The 23,104-nt window shown below is 45.6% G+C and overlaps 1 protein-coding gene across 2 annotated transcripts in view; it reads left to right on the top strand.

Annotated features, from left to right (window-relative positions):
• The window catches only part of pmepa1 (prostate transmembrane protein, androgen induced 1), a 33,772-nt gene extending 12,085 nt beyond the window's left edge, over window positions 1-21,687 (top strand). The window contains exons 1-5 of one of the 2 annotated variants that reach the window (XM_065955258.1): window positions 9,033-9,476; window positions 12,434-12,588; window positions 14,516-14,569; window positions 14,680-15,023; window positions 15,102-21,687. In XM_065955258.1, the coding sequence (XP_065811330.1) occupies window positions 9,419-9,476; window positions 12,434-12,588; window positions 14,516-14,569; window positions 14,680-15,023; window positions 15,102-15,414 (924 nt within the window). In that variant the 5' untranslated portion in view covers window positions 9,033-9,418 and the 3' untranslated portion in view covers window positions 15,415-21,687. Of the gene's footprint in view, window positions 1-9,032; window positions 9,477-12,433; window positions 12,589-14,515; window positions 14,570-14,679; window positions 15,024-15,101 lie in introns of those variants that run through there. The other variant, XM_065955257.1, reaches the window with a different exon arrangement.
• The last annotated feature ends 1,417 nt before the right edge of the window (window positions 21,688-23,104 follow it).

Genomic DNA, 23,104 nt, shown 5'->3' with positions numbered 1-23,104 from the left:
TACAACACTTGTATTAACGGTATAAAAACTACAACGACAAAAGTTTCTCTTAAGAAGACACGATATAATTCGCAATGGATTGTGGGATGTGTAGTTCCTTGACATGGACGAAAATCATGTACACAGTCTTGTCTTTTTTCCGTTTTTTAATGTCGTTTTGGTGCCAAATTAAATGTCCTATCGTCAGTGGGCGGTCACTGTTGTGCTCAAAGACCCGACGATACTGTGAAAACTATAAACTCTCCGATCATATTGTGTGACTTCACGAGCAGGCGCAGGACCCCGAGTCGATCTGAACACCCGCCGGCAGACTTTCTGAAACAGTTTCAGCTCCCCGCCCCTCAGTGTGTCCCTTTTTCAAACGTTCCTCTCTTTGCTCCTTTTGTTCGTTTTTGTCACAATGATCTTGTTTGGGTTTCTGCACAGAATTGTTTTGTCTGAAGTGAAGGTTATCTCTCTCTCTCTCTCTCTCTCCCTCTCTTTCTCGAGGGCGAGTTGATTCATGCCGAGGATCATTCTTTAAGTCTTTGAGGAAGAATTGATCTCTTCTAAAGCCAGGTGTTTGTTCTCTTTGGAGCCCACAGGTGAAGGAGCGCTCGGTTTTTGCTCTCAACGGTCGCTGTGCGTTCAGACAAAGCGCCACAGTGTTTACGTGTGTGTTGGTTTCCTGTTTCCTGCACTGCAGATAACATCTTCTACATTATGAGGAATTATGCAAATGATTATGAAAAGCATGAAATGTGCTCTCTGAACTTATTTTCTTTTATAACCACGTTGTAAACGAGACATTCAGACGCCTGTAGAAGTAGACGAGTCAACTCCCAAGAAGTTTGAAAACACACGACTCAACAGCAGGATCCTGAGAGCGGTCCGGCTTTATATATGTTATATGAATAATAATCTTCAGATGGAAGATTTGGCATCCATCTTGAAAATGGCTTGGATTGCTTTGCTAATCGTGACAATCGTTTCCTGATGTGAAAATGCCCAAAACACAGTGACACTAAATGTAGCCACTGGACACAAATCTATAAACTGTCATCGTCGACTTCATCATGAAAGTCAGCAGCGAGGCTCGGTAGGTTGGACAGATCGAGGGACCAGGACGTTTAGTTTCATTATATCTTTAAAAAAAAAAGATCAGTTTCTGAGTCGTTGAACCGAACGAGGCCAAAAAGGTGTGAAGAGATTATTCTCAAAGGATTCACTGTTAAATATTGATCTGAGGAGCAGGGAGGCTGCAGATGCTCAGTCAGGGAAACAGCCTGTTGAATCACACACACACACACACACACACACACACACACACACACACACATCAAACAGTCAGAACACACCTGCTGTAGGAGTCAATATAAGTCGGCATTATTCATTATGTTTGTCAGTTTACAGCACAGTAACTGAAGCCACGGCTACATCTGCTTTAATTCATCACACACACACACACACACACACACACACACCTGGCTAGACACAACAATGTCTGAATGCTCTGTGTGTGTGTGTGTGTGTGTGTGTGTGTGTGTGTGTGTGTGTGTGTGTGTGTGTGTGTGTGTGTGTGTGTGTGTGTGTGTGTGTGTGTGTGTGTGTGTGTAAGGACCGGCAGAGCTGGTTTTACTTTGGCAGTAAAACATTGTTTGAACAGGAACAGCATGTCTGGCTCACACACACACACACACACACACACACACAGACAGACACAGACAGACACACACACACACACACACACACACACACACACACACACAGACAGACACAGACAGACACACACACACACACACACACACACACACACACACACACACACACACACACACACACACACACACACCTGCAGTTTCAGCATAACAGGTTTGTCCTTGCATATTTTTAGTCAGATTTTTTTGGTGCTGTAACAGAGAAAAGGAATCTTTCAAAACGTCTGCAGAGGTCGGACTGAATCAGGGTCAGACCGTCACCAGCTTTAGGAAGAAAAGATGATCGAGAATATCGTCTGTTGAGTTAAGCACCGTGTCCGCATGGAGAAAACGCGTCAAGCTGGACAGAATAGATCGACCCGGACTGCAGTCAATTTCAATGTACAGCGAGTGTAGCGTAGCGTGATAAGGACGTGGTCATCAAGATGATCAAGAACATGAATTAACTCTATGACGATCTAAAAAGATGAAGATGTTTAATGTCCTGGCTGCAGGGCGCGTCGGCAGTATTTGCGCTAACACACACACACACACACACACACACACACACACACACACACACACACACACACACACACACACACACACACACACACACACACACACACACAGCCGTCTACATGTGACCTGCCCAGTGCGACTCTGTCTGACTTTCCTTTCTTTCACATTCAAATGAACAGTGTGGTGTTTGCGCGCATGTGTGTGTGTCTGTGTGTGTCTGTGTGTGTGTGTGTCTGTGTGTGTGCGGGGGAGCGAGACGACAGGGGGAGTCTAGCTCCTTCTGGCTAGAATTCTAATGAGCATAACACACACACACACACACACACACACACACACACACACACACACTGAGCCAGACAAGCAGCTGATAATGAGGTTTGATTTTCATATGTTTCAGACAGAATGCTCTGCAGGTCAGCCAGTACAAAGAGGGAGCAGCGTGTGTGTGTGTGTGTGTGTGTGTGTGTGTGTGTGTGTGTGTGTGTGTGTGTGTGTGTGTGTGTGTGTGTGTGTGTGTGTGTGTGTGTGTGTGTGTGTGTGTGTGTGTGTGTGTGTGTGTCCATCACAGCTTGAGGTGTGTTATGTCTGTGTGTAACTTGCAGAATCCAGACTTGTATTTCATTAGTTTTTAATTGATATTTCCTTTAAAGAGAAGCTCGACTGCTGTGTGTGGTTCCGTATAAACTCAAACATTAAAGCTCTCTGAACATTTCAAACACAGATCGCTCCGGATGTGTCACTGTGGTTGGACTTCCTGCGGGGCAGAATCAGAGGCTGTCATCGCTTTAACGCACACGTCTGCGTTTTGGCATGTGTTAAGACATCCAACCGCAGTCTGTTTTATCATTATTATTAACTAGTGTTGCAGTCCTCAGGATTGGTCTTGGATCCAGGACCACTTTTTGTAGTTCTCGGAATCTAAAGCTTTTTTACTTGGTCTCTCATTCTCGAGCCGTACATGTCTGGGTCTTGGCTCAGTCTCACCCTGTGTTGGTCTTGGCTCGGTGTCAATCCCTTAAGATCTTTTAGTCTTTTGTGTCTTGATCCCTAAATGTCTTGGTCTATGTTTAATCGACAGTCTTGTACAGCTGTGTTGTTAACGAGCTAATCTACAGCGTATGAAAACTGGACATGATATTTAGAGTTTGACTCTTGTCGGAGTCTGTGACCTACTCACTGATAGCATGAGCATAGCTAGCGTTCCAGATGGGACTCACAGTTTGACATGGGAGTTCCCCGGATTAGCTCTCTAAATATAGACTAATGCTCCTCTCCTTTCTCCTCTCCTCTCCTCTCCTCTCCTCTCCCCTCCTCTCTCTCCTCTCTCTCCTCTCTCTCCTCTCCTCTCCTGTCCTCTCTCTCCTCTCTTTCCTCTCCTCTCCTCTCTCTCCTCTTCCCTCCTCCTCTCTCTCTCCTCTCCCCTCCTCTCTCTCTCCTCTCCTCTCTCTCCTCTCTCTCCTCTCCTCTCCCCTCCTCTCTCCTCTCTCTCCTCTCTCTCCTCTCTCTCCTCTCCTCTCCTCTCCTCTCCTCTCCATTCCCCCGCCGTCCTGCACTCACACTGCTCCAGGACTAACCCGGGCCTGAGCACGCTTTCCTGTAACGTCGCAAGAAAACACATGCATGGCTTTACATGAAGCGTGCTTAAGTTTACATCCCTGCCAGGGCCAAGGAAGTGTACTGGAGCACATAGCGAACGTGCTCACATAGGCCTCCGTCTTAACTCGGAAGAAAACTAGCTGGTTAAGTGTTTTTACTTCTTGGACTGTTCCATGAGTCAGCAGATCTCAGCATCTGGGTCATCTGTGTAGCACGCCTCCCAGCGTGCTACACAGATCACACGAGGCGTAACAGGGACGTAAACATCCGGCCTTCAAACGGCAGAATCTAGGTTGGTCAACAGGACGATATCAGCACATATTCTAGATTAATCAAAGTCAAATATACCTGCTGAATTTTAACGGATTATGGCGATGAGCTTCATGAGATTATTTTAACTTCCTGTGCATCTGGCTGCTTCATTTTAAAGTATTTATGATATTCTATATTTATATAATTTACAATAAGAGAACTAAAGTCAGCCTCCAATGGCGTTATAAAAGTATAAGTGAAGAAGAGAGAAAGATGAGAATCAGAGAGGAAACAGATAAATAGATGATGACACACACACACACACACACACACACACACAGCCACACACACAGACACACACACAAAACAACTACACACACCTCCCTCTCTGTTTTTTCCCACTGTTGGAACCAGCAGTGGGAGTTTTTAGGACCAAAGTTCCCACACTTGTTGGCTGCACCATGACCGTGGCTCCCAAAGTCAGTGTGTGTGTGTGTGTGTGTGTGTTTGTGTGTGTGTGTGTTTGTGTGTGTGTGTGTGTTTGTGACCCCTCCTCCCTCCTCCTTTTACCCCCTATAGCCTTTCTCATGGAAATTGGCAAGCAAGCAAATTGTGTGGACCTATGACCTATAACTCTCTCTCTCTCTCACACACTCACACACACACACACTCACACTCACACACACACACACACACAACACACAAACACACAGAAATACACAAACACACACACACAGCTGTCTGTGCTATTTCTGACTACCCAGACTGTCGAGTCATCCGAGGACTGAAGGTGGAGGGAGGAGGGGGGTGAGCAAGAGGAATTAGTGAGCGTCTCTCTGTGTCTACACTTCTCTCCTTTCCTTCCTCCTTCCTTTCCTCACTGACTTTTTCACCCGTCTCCTTCGTGTTCTTCGTCTTTTCATCGCTCGTATCAAAACTCTTTTTACTTTCCTTTTCCTTCCTCTGCACTTCTCTCCCTCTTCAGATACTTCCTCTTTGTGTTCCTCCTTTGGACACAGGATGCAGGGAAAATCCTCCCGTCTTTCTTGGTGAGAAATATGTGAAGTCAAACAGTCTTTATGACTTTTCTCCCGAGGTAAAACCTGACGATAAAAAAAGACGCAGAAGTAGCGTACAAAGCAGCAGAGTCGTCTATACGACCCTATAATGATAATACGTGTCTTTCTATCAACGCTACGTGTAGTTGAAGAGAATCTCAATCAGAACTAAAGAGTGGAGAAGAACATAAACTGGAGAACAGGAAACATAATGCAGCAGGTTCATTAGAACACGGAGATGGTAGAGGTGGCGTGCAGACAGTCTATGATCGTGCAGCGATCACAGGGGATAAACGTCACCCCCCCCCCACTCACTCCAGGTGAATTCTCCTGATTATATCCTGCTGCGTTCTCACATCAGCTCACTCTGACTTTCTGCAGAATAAATACGAGGAGGCTGGAGGAGAAGCTCCGGGTGAAGAGAGAAACATTCAGCTGTTTGTGTTCACACATGACGCTCAGACTGAGAAAATCAGGAGTTTTCTGCAGGTGTGAAAGCAGCATTATGATGCATCTTGCTGAGGGTCAGTCAAGTCAGTCAAAGAGATCATCCTGCAGAGAATTCAATCTGCAGCTTTGATCACCTTGTCACCGTAAAACAGGCACTTCGCTCAAGCTGAGGCTGAGTTATGTTCGGATTTTTGAGAGGTTTCTACTGTAGATCGGGTTATCTTAGCATGACGTCCGTAGAGGATTTGATGTGATTTTTGGCCCCCACCTCCACATCAGGAGAGCCCCCCCCACCCCCACCCTCTCCTCCGACCAGGTCTCCCGTTGTGAGGTGCATGAACGACCAGATCAAGAGGATTTCAGCGTCAGTCCTCCTGAAGTTCTCTAGAACATTTCAGCAGTGCATGTGTGGAAACGGCTTTAGGGAGATGATTGCTGGAAGCTCTCTCTCTCTCTCTGCGTTATAATCAGCATGAGCAGGTAAAATACCTGTGCATACTGGTGTCAGGTGTTAAACAGCTGCAATCTCTCTACACTGAATAATTATCAACTCCTATAGGATGGTAAACAAGTCAGAGGTCGCTTCTTTCGCCCACAGACATCCTGTCTCTCCCTCAGCATCGCCTCGCAGGTTTAACGCTAACATGCAGAGCTGCAGCCTGATGTGAAGTTGTTGTTTGTTGGAGGTACAGTTTCATTTCTTCTCAAACTTGTGCACAAAGTTGTCCTAACTGTGACACAGAAATAACGCTGACCTTTCCAATCGTTGCAAAATCAACAAATCTGCATTCAGCCTCCTTTCCTTCTCTCTCTTTCCTGCCTTACACATCCTCCACTTTTCCACCCCTCCCTCCTTTCCTCCTGGCCCCCCTCCTCTCTGTCTGCTCTCTGAGCCATCTGACTCGACACTGACCGCCAGTGACCTTTAGCTGAAAGCTCGAGGAGGAGGAGGAGGAGGAGGAGGTGGAGGAGAGACGGAGAGCAGGCAGTGGATGACAAATGAGCTAATTGCTTTAGATTAACCATGCAGTGTCTGCCTGCCGGGCTCACAGCCTCCTCCTGTCTAGACAACAGCGCAGGGGGAGGGAGAGATCAGCAGCCTCATGAAACAGCCCAAGAAGTAAAAACACTTTATGAGCTTCATTTCTTATGACTTGTAAAAGACATGTAACTTTAGTGCAGAGAAAGATGAGGTCAGTAATCTGAGATGTACGATGAAGGAAAACTGTGGATGTAGGAAAGTACTTCAGCGTCACTCACAGGAGAGTGAGTGTGACAGATTTATGAACAGAAGTGTTACCCCAGAGGCCGCTATGAGGACTTTAATGTTTTTGTTTTTTTTAACTCAAAATCCTACATTTCCCATCATGCATCAAGCCAAGTTTACAGGTCCAATCAGTGAGATGTGTAGTGAGTGAAAAGATAAAGTGACCTTACTGTATGATCAGACATTAAGGAAACATGCTATGTTGAAGTGCTGGCTTCTCTGACAGAGTATGTCCTCCTTCTAACTTTAGATTCTGCTCCTGAATGCTCTGGATTTGTTTGGACCAGAGAAGGTAGGCGGTTTTAAGGCACCCCCCCCCCCCCACACGGCCGTTTTGGACGCCCCTTGGTTTGCCAGATATGAGAGCAGTTATCAGGTCAAACCAACAGGTGTTGCAGCGATGGAAGCAGGCAAGAGAACTGGTTCAGATAGAAGTGATTGTACCCGACCTAAAAAGCCTCTACATGTTTCTAATCAAATTTGAAGAAGGTGCTGCATTGAGCCCAACGCTTTTTAGCTTTTTGTTAGAAATGAAAAAAGTCTTTGTTGTCAGATTGAGACGTAAATCAAAAGCAGTAAACCTCGAGCACTGTGAGGCATCGCGTTAAAGAAACATGTTATAGTGCGACTTCACTGAAGCGTGTTTCTTCGGCCTTTAGGCTGTTTTCCCCGCTCACGCTGCACAACACATCTTCTTTGCAAAATTATTCTGTTTGCTAAAAAACCTCCGAGGGAGGACGAGACGAAGAAGAAGAAGACGAAGACGTGTTTTTATGTGCAGCTGAGAATTCGTCTCTGCTTTGCTAAAGTGGAAAACTCGGTGCATCGGTACTGTTATGTCATCCTGTTACACCTTCTCCTGGAGAAGCCAGTGCAGAATGTGCAGAACATCTGGATGGAAACAAAAGACAAAAAAAAACCGTTTTCTTGTGAGGCTGCAAAGTGGAAGGAGTGAGGTAACGCAGGATTCACAGACGACGATGAAAAAATTAGAGAAAAGAGGAAAAGATAGAGCAGAGGAGGTCTGCTCAGTGACCCGCTGACCTCCACGTTTGGGAGCTGACAAGTTTAACTGCAGGCTGAAACACACACACACACACACACACACACACACACACTCTGACTCAGAGTATTTCTTATGATGACACATCAAATCACAGAAGCTGCAGCTGAAGGGAAACAGCAAGATTTTATGAAACTCCCTCATAACTGCATCAAACCTGCACATGCTGCGTTCAATGACGCCAAACTAACGAGACAATAATTAATTTAAAGTCTAAAAAAAATCGGGCCGACTTTTTGATACCAAAAAAAGGCCGATATCTTCCTTAGATCTATCTTTGATCTGTAGTGATAGATATAGATGACCACATGTATTGTGTTGATCCCTCAGTTATCAAACACTTTATAAGATTTATAACATAGAAATGCTGTTCAACTGGAGAATAAATCGAGTAATATCAGCGCATATCTAAGATAAAATTAGCTCATACATAGTCACTGGATATGCTGATATTGGCCGATATTATTGGCTGTTTGATTAATCGGTCGGGCTGTAGTACACACTACGTCCTTTAGGGAGGGTGAGTTTCTGGCCCAGTTTGAACTTTTCTACTGACTCCTCCTTTAATTCTCTACAAACCGTCATCGTCTCAAATGTTACAAACAGAATTAAGACCCGCAAAAGCAAAGAAAACACTTCCTGAAAGGCGGGCACTGATTGATATCTCTGACAAACATCTTCCAGGTGAAACATGAGAATCGTGGAGGCTGAGTTTGCTGCAGCTTAATCTGCATGTTCAGATCTCGGAGCGTCCTTCAACAACATGAACAAATGCATCATGGTCGGCTCCAAAGCTGCATATTTAACATCTTATCTGCAGAGCTGAGGTGTTTAAGACAGTAGGGAAGGGGATGAAAACAACACCCTGAAGATAGATATTCCTCTGCAATAACACTTCAAATTAAATCAGTGCTCGGCTTCTTTCTGAGGCCGCAGCGACGCAAACAAACCATCTACACATGTCAGTTTGAAAGTTTATTGATTTCAATTTTGTTTTTCATCACTCAAAACAAAGTTCCTGTATCGGCCTCCCCTCCTCCGTCTGCCTCTCTCTCTCTCTCTCTCTCTCATCATTATTCTGCCCGTCCCTCTGACCCATCTGTGTCTCCCAGACGCTCCCACCACTCCCCCTCTCTCTCCCCTCCTCTCTCTCCCCTCCTCCCTCACATTGACCCCTTTTGTTCACAGCTATTGGGTGGTGGAGGTGGCGGTGCAGACGGGGGTCTGGTCAGCTGTTTCCTCAGTCTGTGTGTGTCTGGGCAGTGTGGGAATGTGTGTGAGAAAAAGTAGCAGACAAAGCTCGGTGCAGCGTCAGAGTGTGTGTGTCAGCCGGTGAGGACACACACACGCACGGCGTCGCAGCATCCTCAGGACATGTAGTTTGGACTTCTCCTGCAGCGGGGACGTTTGTTTTTTTTTTAGTTTGTTTTCCTTTTCTTTTGCTTTAGTTCGGAGAAATATCTGCCGGTTAGAAACTCTGGAGTAACAAACTTTTAAAGCGGGGGAACGTTTCGGTCGGTACAACGTGGAGACGATGCAGCCTTCAGCAGGAAGTCACAACCATGAGAACTGTGTTCAGACACAACTGTGCGGTGAGTTCATCCTCTCTGCGTCAGCAAACAGAAAACCAGGACGCATCCTCTCCGTGTTTCAGACATGGATTTATGGTCTGTTTAATCAATGCTGACTGAAAGAATATGAGCTTTAAATTCTTTTTATCTGAGCTTTAAAATCTTTTTAGATTTTCATCTATCAAGGTTTTCTGCGTTTGTGTTTTGCATCTTTGGAAACTGAATGTTTGTCGGGTTGAGACTCTTTTTGCATGAGGAGCAACGTGTGGCAAAAAACAAAACCCTTCTCCTTTGAGTTTTGTGTGTTTGTTATTCCTTGATAACTTTTCATAAAGACGTTAAACCTGCAGCTGTAAATTCAAAACCCATACAGCAGGATGATTCTCTCTGCATGAGTTCCCTGAACAACCTGGCAACCCACACATGTTTTAACGTGATTATATCTTGTCTATAACTTCTCTTCATCACTTAAAAACTCATTTAAAACGCTGGTTTTAAATGAGGAAAGTGGTGCATTATCTCCTGAGTCTATAAATATGTATTGTGATATTTGTTGACGTTTCATTTCCAACCTTTCCGAAGACGTTGATATGGAAATAAAAACAACAAAGACAAGTGAGGATGATTCTCGTTGAAAACACTCACACTCTGGGCTGAAGAGGTTGGAGATCATTGGCCTCACTCGTCCATTAAAAGAGGAAGTGTCCATCTTCAGAGTGTTGTAAATGAGCTAACAGCTAAAAAGCTAAATTTCAGATTTTTCCCAGTGCAGAGGAAACCTGCAGGATTTGAAGCATGAGACGGTCAGTAGAGGGAGTTTTGGAGTCTCTGCCTTGCGCTCACTTTAAGTCCTCCTGAGTGCATTAGCTCTCGATGGCTTCACTTGGGAAATCGGCTTCTGACGATGAATTAGCTGTAAGACGGGGGCGCCGTTAACCTATCGGTTAGACCGAGCGTCCCATGTGCAGAGGTTAAAGTCCTCCATGTTGGCGTCCCGGGTTAGAACCGGACCTGTGGCTCCTTTCCTGCATGTCATTCCTCTCTCTTTCTCTCTTTCCCCCTGGTTTCTGACTCTATACCCGTCGTCTTGCAAGAAATACGAGATGGTGAAGCATTGCCCTGAGCAGCGTTGATGAAAATAGAGGAAAGGAAAGCAATGCTGTGATGAGAAAAGAGCGTTTGCAGGACGAGCTGAAGAAGAATAAAAACGAGATTAACTAATTTAAAGATGATCAAAATAAGATTGAAACGTGTCTGCTGTCAAGCACGAGTACAGAGTGGCTCCTTTTGAGACAGACATTAGAAAGAGAGAGAGAGGAATGACATGCAGGGACAGAGGATTTGAACCCAGGCTGCCCTCCATGAGGACTACAGCCTCCGTACATGGAGCGTGCACCCTTACCACTCGTTATTTCCTTTTTAATATAGATGGAAATGGAAATAACAGGAGCAAAATGTACTGTTTCATAGTGAAACATTTAGAAGTGACACAAAATACAGCAACCGGTATTCCCAGGATAAAGGGACCAGGATCACTCTCCGGAGCGAACAACTGGGTTAAAAACTCTTGAATCAAGAAGCTTTTAAAGGATATAAATGTGGAAAATCAGATGTCGGCGCTCCCGTGTGATGATAAATTGTGAAGACAGTGGATCGTGATGTGTTGAAAAGCAGCAGCTGAGGGTGAAAGTCGGACATTAAAGTCAGATTCTGAGATTTGAGCAGCCAGCGTTTGTGTTTTTAAAACCCGACTTACTGAGTTTATATCGACGCTTTCACGACTTTAACGTTGTTTTGGGACATTTAAACTCTGACTCCCGGAGAGCAGTTTGTTATATTTCTGTTTGAGGTCGATTCTTGATTCTGTTTTCGATCTGACGTGTCAACAGTCAAAGAAATGAATGATGTCAGACGTCGTGAAGAGAGGTTTAAAAATCGTAGATGTTTTATATTTAAGGTTATGATGGAGTGTGTGTGTGTGTGTGTGTGTGTGTGTGTCTTTTGTGTTGTGTAACCTCGAGCTGATCAGAATTGCGTAACGTGTGTGTGTGTGAGAAGTGTCTGAAACCCGTCTGCTGCTTTCTGCTCTCCTGTCTGACCCCTGCCTGCCCCCCGAGAAAAAAACAGTGAGAAAAAAGGCTCCGATTGTGTGTGTGTGTGTGTGTGTGTGTGTGTGTGTGTGTGTGTGTGTGTGTGTGTGTGTGTGTGTGTGTGTGTGTGTGTGTGTGTGTGTGTGTGTGTGTGTGTGTGTGTGTGTGTGTGTGTGTGTGTGTGTGTGTTGGTAGGGGGAGGGGGGGCTTAGAGCAGGCTGTCTCTAAACAAAGCTCGGCCTGTCTGGTCTAGTCTGGCTCAGTGTGTGTGTGTGTGTGTGTGTGTGTGTGTGTGTGTGTGTGTGTGTGTGTGTGTGTGTGTGTGTGTGTGTGTGTGTGTGTGTGTGTGTGTGTGTGTGTGTGTGTGTGTGTGTGTGTGTGTGTGGACAGTGACTGAAATCTGTTTTCTGTCTCTTAACACGATAAGAACATAAATTAGTTTGTTGATGTTGTGACTCTCAGCTGATTAAAGTCACAGTGGGGGTTATTTTTTATTCACGATTTAAAGATCACATATCCTCCTCCTCTTCTTTGTGCCCTTTGTGATGTCATGAAGGGAAAACCTCCAAACGGCCTGTTTGAGCACACATTTTCTGAAAAGTGGAGCAGGCAGAAGACGGAGAGGATGGACTTTTCTCATCATTGGGGGGTTTGTAGACGGAATAGAGACACATATTAGAGTTAGAGGAACATGGGGAAGAGGGTTTTACAGAATATGTTGACCCTTTAAGTTTAGAGGCGGCTCACAGTCGATAAGAGAAAACCCAAGTACTTGCAGCTTTTGACGAGCTCCTTTTTGATATTGTTTAGTATTTTGATTTCTTCAGTTTTTGGGATTTGCAAAAACTGACCTTAAAGTGACCGTGATTGTTGTTTGTGTGTCCGCAGCCCAGCTGGAGTTCGTCCAGATCCTGGTGATCGTGGTGGTGATGATGGTGATGGTGGTCGTCATCACCTGCCTGCTCAACCACTACCGCCTATCAGCTCGCTCCATCCTCTCCAGACACGCCCCCGCACGCCGGAGACACCTGCCCCTGGCCAACGTAAGACACATTCACACCTCATGATACTCGGACACAGGCGTGGAATATATTCCTCGCCGTTTGTCATGTTTTCATATTAATTAAACATGTGAAACAACGATATTGTTCATGTTATTTAAGGTAGTGTTGTAGTACTCCAGTCCAAGACCGGTCTCGAGTACCACTTTTTGAAGGTCTCGGTCTCGTCTCGGACTGGGTGGACTCCAGATTTCAAATCAAGATGATTGAAAACGCGTCTTTCTAAAAAAAACAAATGCCACCGCAACCCGACATCAGACAAGTAGAAATGAACAGATGGACACAGGAATAAATACTCATAACCACCATATTCAAAACATCGGAGGATCTGAGCCGCGTGATCAGAGTTTGACTCACAGTGAGGAGAGTTTGTAACGAGAAGAGGAGAGTCGGAGTTTGAGGAGCAGTAGAGTGACAGGAAGTGATCACAGAGATGAAACAGCGCCGCAGGCTAACGCTAACGCTAACACACTGACTCACGTCTTCATTAGAGGCTGCAGTGGCACACACACACGCAGACACACACACACACGCACACACACGCACACACACGCACACACACACACACACGCAGACACACACACACACACACACACACGCACACACACGCGCACACACACACACACACAGACTTCAGACCTGAGGCTTCTGAAAACATATGACTTCACTTCCTGAATCACCTGCTACTGAATCACTGAAGTGTGTGTGTGTTCTGTGTCTCCATATATGAGTAAAAGATGAAGCATAATGGTGCCCCCACACACACACACACACACACACACACACACAGACACACAGACACACAGACACACACACACACACACACAGACACACAGACACACACACACACACACACACACACACACACACACACTCAGACGGAGCTGCTGATAAGCTCTGGGGAGTCATTGTCCTAGTTAATTTGGATTAGCAGACAGACACACTGACACACACACAGACAGGCAGCAAAAAAGCTGCACACACACACACACACAAGTTGGAAAAGTTCCTGACAAACATTATCGCAGAAGCAAAGAGCTGCCTTTGTCCTCTCCTCACTGAGAGCTCGGGCGACAGAGACACGTTTATTATGGGAATAATCAGTCCACTTGGGTCCACTCTGTGTAGCGTCAGCCCGTTTGAATACGCACAAAGACAATAACAACATTTGAGTCTCTTAACACTTTTCAGATTTAGACCAGAAACAGGTACAGGTTTATGTTTCTGGAAGGACTGAGGTTTAAAGATGCTGCAGAGGGAGAGCAGGCCTCACTCAGAGTTCAGGGTTTGTTGCCCAGCAGCAGAGCCCCCTAGTGGACAAACACGGTATCAAATCCATCTGCACTCTGCTCTCGACATCCTATCAGGTGTTATGTGACTCGGTGTGGTTTTTCACTGCTGGAAGATTAACAGAAAAAGTCTAGAAAGTCAACATCACACCAATGTTGCTTTATTGTCTCCGAGTGGAGACTAAACTAAAGAACTTCTGCTCTGCTGCAAACGTTCTTGACTGTCACAGCTTGGCATAAGTGTTGGGAGTCCAGACCACACTATCCCAGAACGAGACCAGAGTGCTCTGAGTCCGAGTCAAGACCAAGACCAGATTAACTTGCTTTACATCATGAAATAAAATGTTGAGAGTGTAAAGAAATATATGTAACTAAACATGAGATGAATATGTTTGTTAAGATTTGAGTTCCTGCAGGTGTCTCTCCTCCTGTCGTCTCCATCCACTCCGGCTGATGTGCAGCAGGCATGTCACTCGCTTAGACCGAAACCCCGGCAAAGTTGCGGCTGTAACCTTTCAAAATGAATGGTTTAAATCATGAAAAGATGCTGTTTGAAAAGACATGTTTGGTAATGGGGTCGTCTCTCTCTCTCTCTCTCTCTCTCTCTCTCTCTCTCTCAGGAGGGCAGTCTGTGGTCCTCTGAGGCGACGGGGACAAACAGCGGTCTACACGAGGTCAGTTTTTCTTAAACATTCAGTCTGTACATGAACTACAAATCTAACAAAATGAACAAAGAACTAAATGTACAACAACTCTTTCAATGCTCTTCCTCATCCACGCCCAGGTGTACAGCCCCCGCCCTCCAGACAGACCCGCCCCCTCGTCCTATCTTCAGAGGGAGCCTCAGTCCCAGGCCCCTCTGCAGTCCCAGCGCTTCCAGCACACGTACGCCCCGAGTCGCTTCCAGCCCACGTACCCCTACCTGCCCCAGAGCCTCATCGACCTCCCCCCCACAATCTGCCTTTCAGACGGGGAGGAGCCCCCGCCGTACCAGGGCCCCTGCACGCTGCAGCTCCGAGACCCCGAGCAGCAGATGGAGCTGAACCGCGAGTCGGTGCGAGCGCCGCCCAACAGGACTGTGTTCGATTCCCACCCGATTGACCCATCCAGCTCCTGTCTGCAGGCCAGGTACTGATCCCTCTGACAAACCTGCTCCCACAGATTCAGTCTCCATCTTGGTGTTGACCCTTTTTGTTTTGCTTACAGTCTGCAGGCGCCTCCGCCGAGCGTCCACTCCGGCGTCAGTGTGCTAGAAGCCCAGGAGGCGTTGTCCCGGCAGCAGAAGCCGGGCTCTCGAGTAGACGGCGCTCCCCCGACCTACAGCGAGGTGATCGGCCACTACTACCACCCGACGTCCCTGACGCCCGGCCACCACCATCGGACTGTGTCGTCCACACAACCACCGCCGTCCTCGTTCATGCACGGCCTGCTCCGACCTCCACCTCAGCGGCGAGGAAGTGTGGACAACAGGAACGCCAGGAACACAAAGGAGAAATCCCAGAAGCCCCAGCAGGTGTGACAGAACGGCTTCGTTATTCCAAGACTATTTCTGCTCGCCGCCTGGGAAGTTTCCTCAGCAAAAGGGGAATGACCTGGTCTTTGGTAAAAAACGGTTTAAGGGCTGGTTAGTTGTAGTTTCAGCCGGGCATGTTGGTCAGTGTCCTGGATCATCCTGGGACTGGGATGGAGTCGGCTTTTGGATAGGTAAGAACACCTGGAAGCCTTGAACCTCCTGCAGAGCACATCAGAGGAGGAACGCCTCGTCCTTTTCCTCCTCCTATCAGACTGACCTATCCAGAGTTCATTCATTATAAATATTTACATGTTTGTTTGTTTGTCTTCTTCGCGCTGACGAAAACATTTCCTTTCCAGACAAAATGGCGAAACGTTGCAAGGTTTTTAATTTTTTTGTGATAATCCCCCAGTCACTGCTTTGACTTCATTTGTTTTCCATTTCCAGTGACTCCTGCACCATGAGCTGCACTCCCTTGGACAAATGGCACGTTAGAATATCTCCAGAGAGATTTAAGGTTTAGTTAGCGTAAGTAGCTTAGCATCGTGCTGAACGTCCTCGAGCTAAATGTTCTGCCTTATATCAACCAACCGGTGCAGGAGTCCTCGCTTAAACCCCCCCTTCTGTTGTTTTTAATTTGATGTTTTCTGAAGAAGGTTTGCACAAAGTTCAAGACTGTTCCCCGGAGAAACAGAAACAATCTGCAATATGACGAGGAACAGAAGGTCAGAGGAGGTATTTTTATACACTTGATAGATTCTTAAAGATGTTTTGTTTGTTGTCGTCTAGTTTGAGAAAAAGAGAAACTTCAGTGATCTGTTGAGGTGCCGACTCTCACGCTGAAATATCACGCTGTATATACACACACATGTATGCAGACTGAGAGCCGACCGGACGATTTAGAGTTATTTATATAAATGCTGAAAAAGAATTGCACTATTTTTTTAGAATGAGCAGATGGAGCGTGAGTGAGAGACTTTGATTGTGAAGGAGCTCCGTCTATGGAGGCGTAGATGGACCGAATGAGACCCTGAAAACGTTTACTAGAAGGGGGCGGGACCACTCAGTGCACAGCGGCAGTATCACGACACATATCATGAAGATCAGCTGACTTAAGCTCGACAGACGCACTCGGAACAAACGTTACCGAAACCATTGATGATGAAAGAAACAAATCCCCCCTTTTTATGCAAAAATCCGAGTCCTGAGAGCGAAAACCGAAAAGTCAGCGTGGAACCTGTGGGCCCAATCAGAAAACTCAGCTGCCTCTGTCTTTCTCTCTCTCTCTCTTTTACCCCATTGGCCGAAATCGTTAGCCAATCCCAAAGCTGGTTGTCACTACCTCGACCAAACGAGTCAAAGCACATACAAGTTTGCTCATCAGACTTCTGCCTCATCCAAACGAACGTCTGAACCAATCAAGAAAATGTGTGATTTAGAGACTAGAGACTGTGTTTATGATTTTATTTGAATGTCCAAATCTTTGTTTTGTGTGGCGAGAGAGAGAGAGAGAGAGAAGGGATGTAGATCCAGGGACACATGCGTTAAAAAAGGAAAGAAAGCCAAGTGCCCAACAGGCCCTGAGAGAGTGATACGCTGTCTGTGCACTGCTGGGTCCACACACACACACACACACACACACACACACACACACCCCCCTCTGGTAAGGTCTCTTTCCCCTTACAGGCATCTCTGAGCACTTTACTGCAGCAGGAAAGAGTCCACAATCTCCTGTCAGCCAGCGCTGGGCGTTAAACTCGGTGCAAATCTTTACTTTTCTTTTTTCTTTTTTGTTTGAATTCACTGAATCATTGAGCAGCTCTGAACGGATGCAAAAAGTTCTGCTCCAAAGTCACTTGAAGCTTTGGTGCGTCTGTTTGAATCAGCCCCCCCTCTTAGCGCAGACGTGGAGTCAGAAGAGATGCTCTCTTCATACAAGACACAAGGTCCTGAAGTGACTCAGTCGTCTTCTTCCACCCTCCAAACACTTTCTGGTGCCGACCAAAATCAGTCGGTGGCGCTGAGCTTGGGCTCTGTTAAACAGTGGCATTGAATGTCTGGTCTCTTTCACAGCGATCATTCCTGAAATCTTTTTTAATAATAACAGTTTAGACATTTTGGAGACTGAGCATCTCTCCGCTTTGTGCTGCTGCCACTCAGATAAAAGAACCTTTGACATTTGAGAAATAAAACACCCCCATATTCTCTCAATAATAAAAAAAGACACTTTCTCTCATCATGTTTGCAGCTTTGGAGCAGAACTTTTTTGTGCGCTGAACGCAGCACGAGACGGGTCGTCAAGAAGCTAGACACACTGAAGTGTTGAAAAGTGACACGAGTGTTTATGGCGGCCCTGTCGCGGGTCGTCCGTTGAAGAGTTGAAGGAATAAAAAGTGAAATTGTAGCTGATGAGAATATGCAGAATATGTTTGGTAGATGTGAAGGGACCACATGTTGGCACAAAGAAAAGCCAGCGATCTTTAGAGTCCAGTCTTTATGCAACAGCGCCCTCTACAGGGACCGGAACCAAACCACAGCCAAGACCCCCAAAACTGACTCAGCTCGAATTTGCAGAAGACAAGGAAAGACAAACGGCCAAAAAAAGTGAGAGTATCGAGTGAATCCCAAATGTTTATGTCTTTTTTCCTTCTGAAACGAATCACAGACGTTGTAGGCCCCGTGTCCACCTGGCATTTTATTCTGAGCGCCAGGGTCTTTTCTCAATGAGTAGAGAGCGTTTGCAGCAGAAAGCGGTCGCCTGGAGAAAAGGCGCAGCGGCCAGCGTCTTTTTTCTGAATAGAACTCATAATCAAAAGTCATTTCTTTCTCTTGTTTTGTTTACAGTCTCTGCTTTCCTTTTTTTCAAATTTAATTTGAGCACTTGAAGATAAAAAGAAACGATTTTAAAGAATCTCTTGACCCAAAGCAGCCGAAGGAGTGACGAGTCGTTCAATCAAAAAAAAAAGAAGAGATCCTGAGCCCGGTCCTACCGACGGGCTTTGATACGTTATTGACCTTCCCTTAGGCTAGTCTCCTCTTTCCCTCCATCAGGATGAATCTTGTGTTTGGACTTGGCTGTCCCCCCCTTTAGTTTTTTAACGGTTTGGGTCCCTGCTGTTGAGGGTTTGCAGCGGGTATCAGAAGGCTGGACGGACGCTGAGCAGAGAGTAGTCGGTAGATTTATGTAGGTAGAGTCAAAGAGTAAAGACTGTGGAATCAATCTCTCGCTTCAGGGAAACCTGCGCTGGCTGACGATACATAAACAAAAAAGACGAGAGGAGAGGATGGAGAATCACACATTTATCCGCTCACACGCAGACGATGCAGCGCTCTACCAGCACACACACACACACACGCGCACACAAACACGCCTTTGTTTACACGCAGAGAGGTGACAACAGGTTCGCTTTGCCTTTCTTTAACCATCGATATGTTCTAAATTCTCTGTTTTATTATGAAGTATTAAAACACAAGAACCATCGTGAAGTCGACAGCGACCTTCAAATCAAATCAGTGCAAAGAAAACGCAGAATTCTGTGGATCTCTCTGCTTCAAACCAGCCTGAAAGCAGTGTGACTTTTTGTTTAGCGAGCAGACAAGGTCTTTCCCACAGCAGAGTGTGTGTGTGTGTGTGTGTGTGTGTGTGTGTGTGTGTGTGTGTGTGTGTGTGTGTGTGTGTGTGTGTGTGTGTGTGTACTCTGACTTGCCCTGGGAAAGACCTCCAGCTGTCTAGACAAAAACTAAACACACACACACTCAGACTAAACAAACGCACCCAGAAACCAGACCTTCAACACACGCACACACACTCACAGGTGAGCTTCATTCATACACTTACTTTTTTTTTTATTGAGGACCACACAAGATAGAATAACATCTCTCTCACACACACACACACACACACACACACACTCCCTCCTCCCTCCATCTCTGAATGAGCTCTTTCCTGTTCCTGTTAGAGATGCCTGCTGTCCAATGACGGAGCTCCTCTAAGACCCGCCTTCGCCTTCATTGGCCGGCTGGTGGTCTCCATTGGAAACGTTTACCATACATATATATCTATATTGTCTTTGCTATGTCGTACAAGTGTGCCTGCCTACGCTGAGACGGGCGAAATGTGAGTGGCTAGTTTGGGCTGTCAATCATCCCAGGCCACGCCTCCTTACTGTCTCAGACGATGATTGGATGATGATGATGAGATTGAGGATGATGAAGATGATGTTTTTTGATAGTGATGCCGCAGAGAGCGTTGCAATACACCTACTATTTGCCTTTTTGATAATATTAGTTCTATTTTAACGTAGTGTGCGTAATGTAACTTTTTTATTGTTGTTTTTTGTTGTTTTTTTCACTTGAGAACAAAAAAAGTTCATTTAACTTCAATCCATCGATCTCACAAACTTTGTTTTTTTGTTGTTTTATCACCAACTTTGAGAGTTTAAAACTGAAAACTACCTAACAAACACAAACACACACGCTGCCGTTCACCGGGACTCCGACTTTTAAGTGCCGGTTTCAAATAATGAAGTTCCTCGAGGACGGGGCTCGTGTTTCAGCGTGCTAACCCACCGCTGTCGTCTCTCTCGTTCTCGTTCAGTCCTGAGAAATATTTTGATGAAGCACTTAAGAGTCTTACGTTTGTCCTTTAAGTCTCTAATCACTGTTTTCTCCGCGCCCCGACCCAGCGTCTACTTGTGTGCCTTCTGGTGTCCGGGGTTCAAACGGAGACTTCAGAAAAAACACGTAAAAGGATCGACGAACCCTCAAACACGCTGATGAAACTGTAGATGAAACATTTTGTCGACGATTCAGCTGAAAGTTTTCAACCCAGAGTGAATTTCAATGCATCTGATTTTAAAGGTCACAAATTCTGTTAAACACACTTCACCATGTTTCTCTAACTCTAATATGTGTCTCTAGTCTGTCTACAAACCCCCCAATGATGAGAAAAGTCCATCCTCTCCGTCTTTTCCCTGCTCCACTTTCCAGAAAATGTGTGCTCAAACAGGGCGTTTTGAGGTTTTCCCTTCATGACATCACAAAGGGCAGTAGCCCCTCCCCCAGGTGGGTGACACTCCCACAGCTAGGTGTTTGTTCTGCCCTCTGAGTCTGCCTTCTCACCGTAAACAATAGGACATGGAGCGAGAAAGCCCGAGTACACCCAAGCCCTTCCAGAGAGGGGGTGTGGTCAGACACAGCTCATTTACATATTTATTGGTACAAACACAGAAACAGCCTGTTCTGAGCAGGGCTGAAATAGAGGGGTTTATAGGCATGATCAAATACAGGATCAGAGTGGATTTAGAACAAGAAACTTCAGACACATGTTTTGAGGAGCTCTGAGATTTATTTACACTGGATGACGAGGAGGAGAATATGTGACCTTTAACCTTAAGGATGGTGTTTAAAGTCAAATCAAATCTCAGCTTCAAGTTGAAGCATCTACTTGGATGCAAATCGACACTAAACGAGAACTCAAATCCAACATGGCTGCAATGAAAAGAAAACAAAACGTGTTTCACAGTAAAACAATAAACGCCTTGGCGTCCCCCAGAGGTCGCACTACAGCGACGTGTTTCTGATCTCGGCACCATTCAACACATTTCCAAAGAAGGACTCAACAAGACTCTGAAGGCAAAGAGTCACACCTGACTTGAATCTTTATCTTTTTTATATTTTCTTTGCTTTCACTCGTTCCGTAACTCAAACTCGAGTCGCTGATAAAAGTCAGAGAAACGGTTTCCCTCGTGTTTCTGCTCATCGTGGCGTTCTGTTCCCGCTCGCTCTGCTCGTTGAATCAGCGCTGCACGGCGCCGCACCTCTGACAATGTTGACGTTAAATAGACGACCAACACTTGCTTTCGTTTTTTGCTGTTTTTTTTTAATACGTGCGCTCGCTCATACGCAGCCTTGACGTCTTACGGGATGAGATCGTGACTATCGTAGAAGTCTTCCACCTGTCGTTGAGTTTTTCTCGTCAGCATGTCGACGTGAGACTTCAAATTTAGCCGCAGGTTCAGAACTCTTCAATCAGTGTTCCTGTCTGTTTTCTGTCACCGCATGGCTCACACACTTATATAGAGGCCTACTTAACGATAATAATGGCTTTCTTTGTTTTTATTTATACCGGGCGCTCTACGTTGTTGTTTTCTCCTCGACAATGGTTTATGGTTGTTGTTGTTGTTGTTGTTGTTGTTGTCTCAGAACGTGGACATGAATCGGACACATTTCAGTTATAGCCTTCGATTTAAAAAATAAATAAAAAAACTTTTATAAATATGTCCGTGTCGACTCTGCTTCTTTCACTGTTTGTGCCTGGCTGTCTTTAAAAAACGGCCTCTCATCGAAATCTCACAACAACCGGGATCAAGACTAAGTCAAGACCAAGAAATTACATCACACATTGACCTTTGTTACCGTTCCTTTGAGCTGTTTGACCTCACTTTGGGATCCCAAACCACTTCCTGTTTCTGGGCTTAACTTCATGTCCTAACCTTCACTCCACAGGATGGGCCTTACCTTCAAAAATAAAAGCACACAGCAAGTAAAGTACTCTCAGGTTAAGTAAAGAACAAACATTTAAAAATAAAAGCACATAGAGAGTAATGTACTCTCAGCTTAAAGGGGCTATAAGTAACTTTTTACATGTATAAATAGTTTTTTTTAATCGCCCATTAATAAGCGAATGGTTAACTGATGTGAAAAAGTAGAGGTTCACTGTCTATCAGTGTTACCTGTATAAAAAGTTTCCCCTGGTCGTATTTTCTGCGAAAGCTCCAGGAAGTGACATTTTATGCACAGTCTCAACGTCCTCACACCGCTCTGCTTACAGAGATCAGCAGTACAAACTCATCACACATTCCCGGTCTTCACCTCCACAGCCAGAGGCCGTCTTCCTCACACTTCTATCTGCCCTAAGAGCTCTCAAAGGCGGACAAACTCATCACACACTCCTGCTCTCAGCCAGTGCCTGCCGAGTCTGTCGTTTGTAGGATGGAGAATGAATACAGACACACAGACTCCTTCACAGAGTTTCACATGTGTATGACCACTTACCTCCTCTGTAAACATTCTGCTGGTAAATATCCAGTGTTTTGCGGTCAATGAGGATGCTCTTTTGTGTACGTACAAGCACGTATGACGAGCACGCAAGGGAGAGCGAGCAACAGGTTACTGGTGCAGTTCGCCTAATGGCCGCTACAAACGCAGTATTTTTGAAAGTTACATATAGCCCCTTTAAGATAGGACAAGCATTTCAAAATAAAAGCACATATAGAATAAAGTACTGTCAGCTTAAGACAGGACAAACATTTCAAAATAAAAGCACATAGAGAGTGAAGTGCTCTCAGCTCATGACTATCCATTTCTCCACCTCTGCTGCTGACTGACCCGTTTTTGTCATGCAATGTCAGCAAGAATCCAGCAGGCGGCGCAATTTGCTTATAAACTCTGATATTGATGGCACATCAGACAAACAAAACATCATCCAGTCTGTCAGCTTCACTCGACAGCTTTTTTCAGACTAATAAACCATCATCACACCTGTGTTCCTCCTCCACTTCTACCCACAATGCCTTCTAAGTTATTTTTTTTGCCTTTTATTGGACGGGACAGCCAAAGAGAGACGGGAAATGTTGGGGGAGTACAGAGTAGGGGGATGACATGCAGCAAAGGGCTGAGGACAGATTAGAATCCA

This window comes from Labrus bergylta, chromosome 5 (genome assembly GCF_963930695.1).
Source record: "Labrus bergylta chromosome 5, fLabBer1.1, whole genome shotgun sequence".
In the NCBI taxonomy this organism is placed as follows: Eukaryota; Metazoa; Chordata; class Actinopteri; order Labriformes; family Labridae; genus Labrus; species Labrus bergylta.
This window is presented reverse-complemented; position numbering and strand designations above follow the sequence as displayed.